Source organism: Palaemon carinicauda, chromosome 28, assembly GCF_036898095.1.
Source record: "Palaemon carinicauda isolate YSFRI2023 chromosome 28, ASM3689809v2, whole genome shotgun sequence".
Classification (NCBI taxonomy): Eukaryota; Metazoa; Arthropoda; class Malacostraca; order Decapoda; family Palaemonidae; genus Palaemon; species Palaemon carinicauda.
Window position 1 is genome coordinate 52,336,068 of NC_090752.1, and position 12,133 is coordinate 52,348,200.

Sequence of the window (12,133 nt, forward strand, 5' to 3'; positions counted from 1 at the left end):
TTAATGGATTATGTGTTGATAACTAAAAGAATGTTTGGAGGATTGAAAGACGTGCACGTGTTTAGGGGTATGGCTAACGGTATGTCTGATCATTTTTTGGTGGAAGGAAAATTAGTTGTAGCAAAAGAGGGGGGGAATAGAGTAGGTGGGTGTAAAAGGGAGCTAGTGAGGCTTGAAGAGCTAATAAAACCGAGGGTAAAAAGTAAATATCAAGAAAGGTTGAAAATGGCATATGACAAAGTGAAAGTAAGAGAAACTGGTAATTTAGAGGAGTGGAAGTTAGTAAAAGAAAATTTTGTTGGGATTGCAAGTGATGTGTGTGGCAAGAAGTTTGTTGGAGGCAGCATAAGGAAGGGCAGTGAATGGTGGAATAAAGGAGTCAAGGTAAAAGTGGAAGAGAACAAGAGGGCTTTTGAAGAATGGCTGCAGAGTAATAGTGTAGAGAAGTATGAAGATATAGAGAGAAAAATGTGGAAGTAAAGTGCAAGGTAAGTGAGGCAAAGAGGGCAGATGACCTGAGGTAGGGTCAGGGATTGGGTCATTCATATGAAGAGAATAAAAAGTTTTGGAAAGAAGTGAAGAGAGTAAGGAAGGCTGGCTCAAGAATTGAAGAGACAGTGAAAGATGGAAATGGAAGGTTGTTAAAAGGAGAGGAGGCAATGAAAAGGTGGGTGGAATATCTAGAAAATTTACTGAATGTTGAGGATAATAGGGAGGCAGATATAATTGCTGTTGCAGGTGTTGAGGTGCCGGTGATGGGAGATGAGAATGAGAGAGATTACAAGAGAGGAAGTGAGGAGAGCACTAGATGAAACGAGAGTAGGAAAAGCATCTGGTATGGATGGTGTGAGAGCTGAGATGTTGAAGGAAGGGGGTGTGACTGTACTTGAATGGTTGGTGAGATTGTTTAATATGTGTTTTGTGTGTCAATGGTACCAGTAGATTGGGTTAGTGTGTGTATTGTACCACTTTATAAGGGTAAGGGAGATGTGCATGAGTGTTGTAATTCAAGAGGTATTAGTTTGTTGAGTGTAGTTGGAAAAGAGTATGGTAGAGTAATGATTAATAGGATTAAGGATAAAACAGAGAATGCAATCTTAGAAGTACAAGGTGGTTTTAGAAGAGGTAGGGGTTGTATGAATCAGATTTTTACAGTTAGGCAAATAAGCAATAAATACTTACCAAAAGGTTGCATTTATGGATCTGGAGAAAGCATATGATAGAGTTGACAGGGAAGTAGTGTGGAATGTGATGAGGTTATATGGAGCTGGTGGAAGGTTGTTGCAAGCAGTGAAAAGTTTCTACAAAGGTAGTAAAGCGTGTGTTAGGATAGGAAATGAAGTGAGCGATTGGTTTCCGGTGAGAGTGGGGCTGAGAAAGGGATGTGTGATGTCGCCGTGGTTGTTAAAATTGTATGTTGATGGAGTGGTGAGATGTGAATGCTTGAGTGCTTGGAAGAGGATTGAAACTGGTAGACGAGAATGACTATGAAAGGGAGGTAAATCAGTTGTTGTTTGCGGATGATACTGTACTGGTTGCAAACAAGGAAGAAAAGCTTGGCCAATTAGTGACAGAATTTGGAAGGGTGTGTAAGAGAAGGAAGTTGAGAGTCAATGTGCGTAAGAGTAAGGTTATGAGATGTACGAGAAGGGAAGGTGGTGCGAGGTTGAATGTCATGATGAATGGAGAGATACTTGAGGAGGTGGATCAGTTTAAGTACTTGGGGTCTGTTGTTGCAGCAAATGGTGGAGTGGAACCAAATGTACGTCAGTGAGTGAATGAAAGATGCAAAGTGTTTGGGGCAGTTAAGGGAGTGGGAAAAATAAAGGGTTGGGCATGAATGTAAAGAGAGTTCTGTATGAGAAAGTGATTGTACCAACTGTGATGTATGGATCGGAGTTGTGGGGAATGAAAGTGACGGAGAGAAAGAAATTGAATCTGTTTGAGATGAAGTGTCTAAGGAGTATGGCTGGTGTATCTCAAGTAGATAGGGTTAGGAATGAAGAAGTGAGGGTAAGAACGGGTGTAAGAAATGAGTTAGCAGCTAGAGTGGTTATGAATGTGTTGAGGTGGTTTGGCCATGTCGAGAGAATGGAAAATGGCTGTCTGCTAAAGAAGGTGATGAATGCAAGAGTTGATGGGAGAAGTTCAAGAGGAGGGTCAAGGTTTGGGAGGATGGATGGAGTGAATAAAGCTCTGGGTGATAGGAGGATAGATGTGAGAGAGGCAAGAGAGCGTGCTAGAAATAGGAATGAATGGCAAGCGATTGTGACGCAGTTCTGGTAGGCACTGCTGCTTCCTCCGGTGCCTTGGATGACCGCAGAGATACCAGCAGTAGGGGATTCAGTGTTATGAAGCTTCATCTGTGGTGGATAAAGGGGCAGGGTGGGCTGTGGCACCCTAGCAGTACCAGCCGAACTCGGTTGAGTCCCTTGTCAGGCTGGGAGGAACATAGAGATGAGAGGTCCCCTTTTTTGTTTCATTTGTTTGATGTCGGCTAGTGCCTTGGTATAAGTATGTATGTCTGAATAGGAGATATGAAGGGAATAATTTCATTGATATACCTGAAGCTGAGGAAGACCTTGATGTGCCCATGAATGAATTCAGTGTGTTTGAAGTTGAAACTATCATTAAAAAACTCAGGAGATGGAAAGCCCCTGGATACGATGGAATAACTGCTGAAATGAAATTGGCCGAAAATGAAATAACTTCCAGAGTACTTACAAGATTTTTTGTAGAATGTGGTATGAAAAGACAACACCTGATGAATGAAAGCTAGGAGTGTTGGTGAAAATGTCAAAAAGTGGAGACCAGAATTACTGCAATAATTACCGAGGCACCACACTTACGTCAGTTGTCATGAAAATAAATAGTACAGTGAACCCTCGTTTATCGCGGTAGATAGGTTCCAGTCGCGGCCGCGATAGGTGAAAATCCGCGAAGTAGTGACACCATATTTACCTATTTATTCAACATGTATATTCAGACTTTTAAAACCTTCCCTTGTATGTAGTACTGTTAACAAACTACCCTTTAATGTACAGAACACTTAATGCATGTACTACAGTACCCTAAACTAAAACAGGCACAAATATTAAAGGTGATTTTATATCATGCATTTCCTAAACCCGCTAAAAAGCACAATAAAAAATGGCAACCAATGTTTTGTTTACATTTATCTCTGATCATAATGAAGAAACAAACTGGAGGTAGAGCTTTGCTTATTACCCAGACATATTTCCCATACTTTTCCCTTAGAACTACATCACATCTTCCTACTTTAGATATATATATATATATATATATATATATATATATATATATATATATATATATATATATATATATATATATATATATATATATATATATATATATATATATATATATATGTATATATATATATATATATATATGTGTGTGTGTGTGTATATATATATATTTATATGTATACACATATACATACCTACATATATACATAAATACATGCATACATATATATATATATATTACTGTATATATATGGGTTATGGAAAAAATCCGCGAAGTGGTGAATCCGCGATGGTCGAACCGCGAAGTAGCGAGGGTTCACTGTATGCTTATTTTAAAGAGACTAGAGAAGAATATTGATGAAAAACTGAGAGATGAACAAGCAGGATTTAGAAAAGGTACAAGTTGTACTCACCAATCATTAATTTTAAGACAAGTTGTACAGCAATGTGTAGAATATAGAAATCCACTTTTGATGGCATTTGTGGACTATGAAAAAGCCTTAGATAGTGAGCACTGGCCAATTTTGTGGAGAATCCTGGGTTATAGAATTCCACATAAATATGTAAATTTGATTAGGTCTGTTCATGAGCACAGCATGTGCAAAGTTAATGTTTGTGGATTTCTATCAAATGTATTTCCAGTGAACAGCGGAGTACTCCACGGAAATGTGTTGTCACCTATGTTATTTATCTTCATCAATTTTGTAATGCATAGAAGAATTGGGGATGGTGAAGTAGGATTGGACTGGATTGGTTATAGAAAACTAGCTGACCTAGAGTATGCTGATGACGCTGTCCTTATTAGGTAGCAGAACAGTAAAGGATTTGCAATGCTTGCATACCAGAATGCATGAAATATCACATATGGTTAGACTCATGATAAACAGAAGAAAGACGGAGATGATGAGAACGGAATATGCAATGGAAGATGAATGAGACAGAATAATTCAAGAATTTAAATATCATTGGAAGGAGACAGGATTAATGAGATAGAATTATTCATGTATTCATTTAGGAACTATGATCTTTAATACAGGGTCTTTAGGATTGGAGTTTAATGAAAGATTGAAAAAAAGGAATTACACAATTGCTAGGTTAAGTAAAATCTGAGAACAAAGCCCTCAGAAGAAAATTGGGAATAGTATGGCAGGACAAGATTAGAAATGAAGCATTAAGAGAGATTACTCGAGTACCATGTGGATGAGATCATGATAAGGGGTAGATGGAGATGGTTTGGGCATCCTCTTCGCACTCCCCAAGAGAGATTAGTTCACAAAACTTATAAATGGGCTCCACAAGGCACTAGAACAGTTGGAAGTACCAGGCCTACATGGCTAAGGAAATAAGAAGCATGAAGTAGGAAATGATGAATGGAGATGTATTGATTTAAAAGCACAAGATAGAGACTACTGTACTGGCAAAATCCAATCGAGGCCCTTTGTGTACATAAACATAGGAGATGATGATGATAATGACGTTATTGTTCTTGAATTATTTTACTTTAAAAGTTTATTACTTCTCTTGTAATTTATTTGTTTCTTATTTCCTTTACTTGCTGGGCTATTTTTCCCCGTTGGAGCCGTTAGGCTTATAGCATCCTGCTTTTCCAACTACTGTAGGGTTGTAACTTGACTTGTATAACAAAAGGACCACAGCTGTTTTTACATCATGTGTTTTTGAATAGTGCTAATGAAATGAATCTAATCACATAGGCAAATCACAACTACAGAATTAGTCACTCAATAATTACGATGGATCAGTAGATGGGTGGGGTGTGATGTTCCAGGGGGTTATCAAATTCCACAGGAAGAACAGACACACCTGCCTTGGAGCTGTTAAAAAAATTTCTCAAGTCACGTGTGCTTCTAGAAACATAATACAGCTGTCTTGCTAGTCTTATTTGTAGTGGAAGTGAAATTTTAAACTGTCAAGAAACTAATGGGATACCTTACCTGACTTTGAGTATCTTTCAATACATTTCCCAACATCTTGAAAAACTTCTTCCCAGCTTTGCCACCCAAAAGTGCCTCAGTAATAAACGACATGCTGTCATCTGATGAGTCACTGGAATTAGAGTTGCCTCCTGAAAGCTTACTTTTGCTCTTTCTGAAAAAAAGTAACTGTTGATAAAAGCTATGTAAACAAGATGACATTAAATGCAATACAGTACTGTATGATATTGCAAATGACATTACAGTAATCATTTTTAACATGGATGACAGTGGGAAAATTGATAAGCAATAATGCAAATCTAACATCAATTTGTCTCATCACTCAGCCCAATTATCATATATTTGTCCACAATCATAGTCTTAAATGTCTAAGAGACAGAAGTAATCAAGTAACTGTAATACTATACAGTATGTGTATTATTCAACTACCTTCATATTTTGTGCAGTAAGGAAATGAGGTTGCAAAATTATAGGTCTTTAGCTCCATTTCAAATGAGGAATACATTAATAATTCAACCGATTGTTGCTGTTGTTGTTGTTAAGAACCAAGCTACATCCGTACGTGGAAAAGCAAGATGTCACAAGCCCAACAGCTCCAAAAGAGAAAGCAGCCCAGTTTTGAAAGGTCGTCGGCGCCCACTCGTGTCCGAGTATTGGGTTCTGTCGTTAGCCATCAGCCTCCTATCTGTGGGGTGGGTGCTTATGCCTGATGTGGCTGTTAAGTCCTAGTCTGTGGTGGAAGAGTCGCGGACAGTGTTCACAAGGGAGGGTAGGTGGTTGGCGGGGCTGTTCTAATCGCTCTCTCCTTCTTCTCCTCCTAGCCTCCTCATTTTGTCTCCTCTCCTCGAAGTCCACGGTGCCATGGTGTACTGTACTCCTCCAGGTTTTCCTGTCCCTGGCTGTTTCTTCCCATGAGGAAGGATCGATGTCAGTTAGAGCCAGGGTGCGCTTTAGTTGATCTTTATAGCGCATTTTTGGGGCTCCTCGTGGTCTGGTGCCCTGGGTCAGTTCTCCGTAGAATATTTTCTTAGGGAGCCTAGATGGATCCATCCTATGCACGTGTCCTATCCAGCGGGGCGGTGGTGGATGATGGTGGCCTCCACGCTGGACAGCGAGGCACGTTCTAAGACTTCAATGTTGGTGGTGTGGCTCTCCCAGGGGATTTTCAAGATCTGCCTCAGTTTCATTTGTTGGAAGCGTTCTAGGTTTTTAAGATCGTTAATATATAGCGTCCATGTTTCACATGCATACAGGAGCGTGGAGAGGACTACTGCCCTGAACACCATTATTTTGGTGGTCATTGTCAGTGCGTGGTTGTTAAATACGCGGCGGTTGAGTCGGCCAAAGGCGGAGTGGGCTGCCCTGATCCTGTTCTCCACGTCCTTTTTGCTTGTGGGAGCTGATGTTAGGATGCTCCCTAGGTAGGAGAACTGGTCCACCTGTTCTAACGGTTGGTCATTCACTGTGGTATTGAAGTTGGGGAGCATCAATCCTGGTGGATGTTGGACGAGGGTCTTGGTTTTGTCTGAGTTGACTTGCATCCAAAAACGTTCGTAGGCAGAGTTGTATGCATCAGCTAACGACTGCAGGTCCTCTGCCGTCTGACCTGGGGTGGCATTGTCGTCAGCATACTGCAGTTCTCGCACTGCACACAAGGTGGTCTTGGTTCTGGCGCGGAGTCTAGCGAGGTTGAAAGCGCCTCCATCCATGCGGAAACGTAGGTCGACTGAGGGTGTGTCTGGGGGAATCTCGTTGAGCATTGCTGCGGTGTATAGCGAGAAACACGTCGGGGCCAGAACACAGCCCTGCTTCAGGCCGCCGTTGATGGGGAATGGGTCTGAAAGAGAGTTCTGGTGGCAGACTCTCCCAACCATTCCGTCATGGAGGGCACGCACCAGCTTGACAAAATCGGGTGGGCAGCCATATCTTTTGAGGACAGCCCACATGGCAGGTCGAGGTACTTTGTCGAAGGCCTTTTTCAAATCCCAGAAGATGAACATTATGGGCTGTTGTTGTTCGAGGCTCTTCTCTTGTAGTTGTCGCGCACAGAAGATCATGTCTATGGTCCCGCGGGAAGGTCGAAAGCCGCACTGGGACTCTGGCAGGACGTCTTCTGCGAGAATAAGGAGGCGGTCAAGGAGAATCCGAGCGAAAATCTTACTCGCGATGCTTAGTAGTGATATTCCCCGGTAGTTGTTACAGTTCTCCCTGTCTCCCTTCTTGAAGATGGTAGTGATGTTTGCATCGCGGAAGTCACTGGGGGTGGTCTTGGTCTCCCATATTTTCAGTATAAGGAGCATCAAACGGTTCCTCAAGCCGGGGCCACCGTGAGTGAGGAGCTCCAACGGGATGTTGTCTGGCCCTGGGGCTTTGCCAGGCTTCATGCGCTGCAGGGCCTTGTTGAAGTCACGGATGGAGGGTGGTAGTGCCATCCAGTGACGGACGGGATGCTGCGGGGTCATTCGCAGGAGATCGTCTGGGGTGTCTGCTTGGTCATTGAGGAGGTTCTCAAAGTGAGACCTCCACCTGGCCAGGATGCCCTCGCTGTCGGTGATGGTCGTGGCCCCATCCGCGTCCTTCAGGCTGCCCACTGATGACCGTGTGGGACCGAATATTTCTTTTGTTGCTGCATAGAAGCTGCGCAGGTCACGTTGGTCAGCGAAACTCTGTATTTCTGCAGCTTTTCTTTGCCACCAGGTGTTCTGGGCTTCACGGATACCTCTTTGGCAACCAGCTTCAGCCACCTTGTGAGCACATTTGTTAGCTGCTGTTGGTTGGTTTTCCAAAGTCAGGCGTGCTTGTCGTTTGGTTTCAATGAGAAGAGAGATGGTAGCATCATTCTCATCAAACCAATCCTGCCGTTTCTTGGTGGTGAAGCCTAGTGTTTCCTCCGCGGCACGGGCCATGGCGTTTCTGAGGGTGGTCCAGTGGTGCTCGACAGTGGCCTGACCCACAGGGTCTGCGAGGTATTGTTCGCAGGCCTCCTTGTAGTTCTGTGCCACCTGTGGGTTGCGGAGCTTACTACAATCAAAGCGTTGGTGTGGTACGCTGTCAGGTGCCCTTCTGGGTGGTCGTAGGGTCGTCACGGAGAGTCGGGAGATGAGGAGTCTGTGGTCCGTCCAGCAGTCGTCCGCTCCGGGCATGGATCGAGTGATGCGGACGTCTCCTCGGTCTCTGGCTCTGGTCAGGACGTAGTCCAGGGTGTGCCAGTGTTTAGACCGTGGGTGTCTCCATGTGGTCTTTTGTCGCTTTGGTAACTGGAAGATGGTGTTGGTTACCACAAGTTGGTGTTCTGCACACAGACCCAGGAGTTGGCCATTGGCGTTACAAAGGTAATAAAGAAATAATGTATACACTACAGCATGTATGAGAAATAATAAAAATATATGAAACATTCTAAGATCAGTAACTTCGTTAAAATAGATGCCATATTTAAACTATGAAACAAGACTTTCCCAACTATTTGGCAGAAAACTATACGCAACAAAGTTTGAACTTCTTAAAATACTCCTGATTGAACCACAAGATTAGGAATACCATTCCATAATTTGGTCACAGATGGCATAAAACTTCTAGAATACTATGTAGTATTCAATCTTATGATGAAGAAGGTACGACTGTCATAATTAACTGCATACCTTGATAGTACAGTACAGCCTAGGAAGATATAAATGCTAAAAATAATCAGGCTTAGGAAAAATCTTATGCAACATGTACAAATAACTAGCTGAATGATATTATTAAGAGATTAATATCCAGATCAGGAATAAGGAATTTGATAGACCCTAAGTTTTTGCACAACAAATTAAGATGAGACCCAACAGCCAACCAGCACGCAGAATACTTAAAACATGGTAAAATGAAAGAATTAAAACATTTCCTCAGGATAAATTGATCACAAAAGATCTCACAAGACTTTCTGTATATGCTAATTTTTTGGGCAATTGAAGAAGAAATCAACCAGATGTGTTTTTCAAAATTAAATTTGTAATAAAAATCACACCTAAAATTTCAAATGACTTGTATAGTCAATGCAAAGACAATGATGTGCAAAGAAGGTTACCACCTTCACCCCATATGAAGCCAACTTGCTGTACTTCACCAACATCTCAGGATTTGAAAAGTCCTGTGAATTGGAGAAGTAGGCGACTGCACTGAACCACTAGTCGGTCCAGAAAGCCAGCTATAGAAGATGATTCCATGGTAGCAAACTCAAAGGCTGTGCCTACTGCACTGAGTCTCTCCACAGGCTACCACACTCTAAAAGTAGAAACTGCAAGATTGACAGGAAGATGAAACGGGCTCCCACCCTAAAGCAAATATAATCCTCTTTATCTAGTGTGCCGGAGGCAGGATCTTACTTGACCAACTACACTGCAATGAATTCTCAGGCCCAGAGGTCTGGGAAAACCTTGTCCATGGCAATGTGAGCAGTTCTGACTGTGGTAACTCCTGTAAGGTCTTTGATCCCTGAGAGGCACCAGCACACCAATCATTGACTGTGAATCCCACTGTCATAGAAGCCACAGTAGCCTCTCAAAGTTCATTGCACTCCCAAACAGTAGTGTAAGAATGAGGATAAACAAACATTCAGTCTTAGGTTTCTCCACCTTCACTGACCCCAAATCCAAGTCAGGTTTCGCTGGAGTGTTGAAAACCCGAGACTCCTTTGTGAGGAAGTACAGAGTACTTTAATCTCTGTGGTGCGCGTTGGTCTGCACGGTATTAGGCAGCACATAGTTGCGTCCATATATAGCGATCACTATGAGATGAAAGACCTTGTTGCCAATCCCAGGTACATAATGGAAAATCTTTGTACTCATAACAGCACTGAGTGTGTCCTGGGCAATCAGTTCTTTTTCCCAGTCACACGTGAGCAAGCTAACTTCCAGCGCAGACTTGACACTTGGTAAAAGATCAGATCACAGGTGATCTTGCTCCCTACAACGTGAATGCATATGGGCCTATCTAGTGGACCAAAAGTCCAGAGAAGAATGATCGCATGTTGACTGATCACACAATGAATGATCCGCAGTGACCAATAACATGACTGATCTCACCATGACATATTGCAAAGTGCACAATTCCAAGGAGACTGACTAGAAGGAGACCAAGGATTGTATTTTCATGTATGTGCGATGAGACGGATTATTGGTTCCAGAGACAGACTGGGCAGCGCATTTTATTACTATAAACAGTGATCATGCTCAGTCCTTAATGGATTACATACCGAAACACCCTTCCCGTCTGAGTTGGTTACCAACTCCCTCAACAAAGTCATGGAGGGCCAACCTGAATGACCTAAGGAAGCTCAAGACTCTCTGAGGTCAAAATCATTTGCACGGAGACAGGTGAAGAGCCTCCCACCTCCGGTGGGTTGCAGAAACACTGGGGGATTCCCAAACACCACCAGAACCTGAATAACCCACTGATGCAGATCCAGTGTATCTTTTCTCTTGATGCATACTCGCCGGGGAGAGAACCAAGGGCCACAGTGGCAAAGTAAGACATAAGAACCAAAAGCTGTCTTCAGTGTCTTCTTGTGTGTTGCCAACACAGATACCAGCAAAAGCTTCGCTCTCTTCTTTCCCCTCTAGGTTGTAGGTTGGCTAGGGTACCAGCCACCCGTTGAGATACTACCGCTAGAGTTATGGGGTACTTTGACTGGTCAGACAGTACTACAATGGATCCTTCTCTCTGGTTACGGTTCATTTTCCCTTTGCCTACACACACACACCCAATAGTCTGGCCTATTCTTTACACATTCTCCTCTGTTCTCATACACCTGACAACACTGATATTACCAAACAATTCTCCACCCAAGGAGTTACTGAAATATAATTGTTCAGTGGCCACTTTCCTCTTGTTAAAGGTAGAAGAGACTCTTTAGCTATGGTCAGCAGCTCTTCTAGGAGAAGGACGCTCCAAAATCAAACCATTGTTCTCTAGTCTTGGGTAATGCCATAGCCTCTGTACCATGGTCTTCCACTGTCTTGGGTTAGAGTTCTCTTACTTGACGGTACACTAGGGCACGCTGTTCTGTCTTGTTTCTCTTCCTCTTATTTTGTTAAAGTTTTTATAGTTTATATAAGAGATATTTACTTTAATGTTGTTACTCTTCTTAAATTTTAATTTTTCCTTGTTTCCTTTCCTCACTGGGCTATTTTCCCTGTTGGAGCCCCTGGGCTTATAGCATCCAGCTTTTCCAACTAGGGTTGTAGCTTAGCAAGTAATAATAGTAATAATAATAATAATAATAATAATAGGCATATGCCTACCACTGTACAGGAGGCCATGACCTGCATTCGGCATACAGGGAAGATTACGAACAATCATGTCCCCTACGAGATGCACATAAAGTTTGGATCTACAACGAATCTAATCACAATAACATCCATCCTTTCTCTGGAAAGTACATACTCATCCATTACAATCAAAGGCAACAGCCAGTATTCACTTCCTGTAAGAAAAAGAAAATGAAAGTTCGTTTAGAGCGTACGCTGTACTGTACTCCATGTCCATGCTAGCTTGCGGCCGAAAACAAAGTGAGGCTCTTCCAACAAGTGATGGGGAGGGTTCTACTCCCCCACACTCACTATCTGTCATTTAACTACCAGATTTCAATGGACATTCAGCTCATGCTAAAATGTTCTACCTATCTAAAGGTGACTGGTTTGTGTTTTACATAGGAATAAATCATAGGAAATACTCAAAGAAATGAAATAAGAATAAAGAATAAGAAAGGGACTAAGGACAATATGGAATAATTGTAGACTGAAATAATCAATAAAAATTGGTAAACATCATGAATGAAAATAGAAATAAAAAAGAAGGAAGAATGGGAGACGAAAAGTTATATAAAAATCTATTGTACCAAACATGGTCAGAAAGTCCTGTTCTTCCATTCTA

At 42.2% G+C, this 12,133-nt stretch overlaps 1 protein-coding gene across 2 annotated transcripts in view; it reads right to left on the reverse strand.

Moving 5' to 3' along the window:
- The window catches only part of LOC137621576 (kinesin-related protein 8-like), a 92,388-nt gene that overhangs the window by 19,723 nt on the left and 60,532 nt on the right, over window positions 1–12,133 (reverse strand). For both annotated transcript variants that reach the window (XM_068351980.1, XM_068351981.1), the window contains exon 11: window positions 5,225–5,378. In XM_068351980.1, the coding sequence (XP_068208081.1) occupies window positions 5,225–5,378 (154 nt within the window). The remainder of the gene's footprint in view (window positions 1–5,224; window positions 5,379–12,133) is intronic.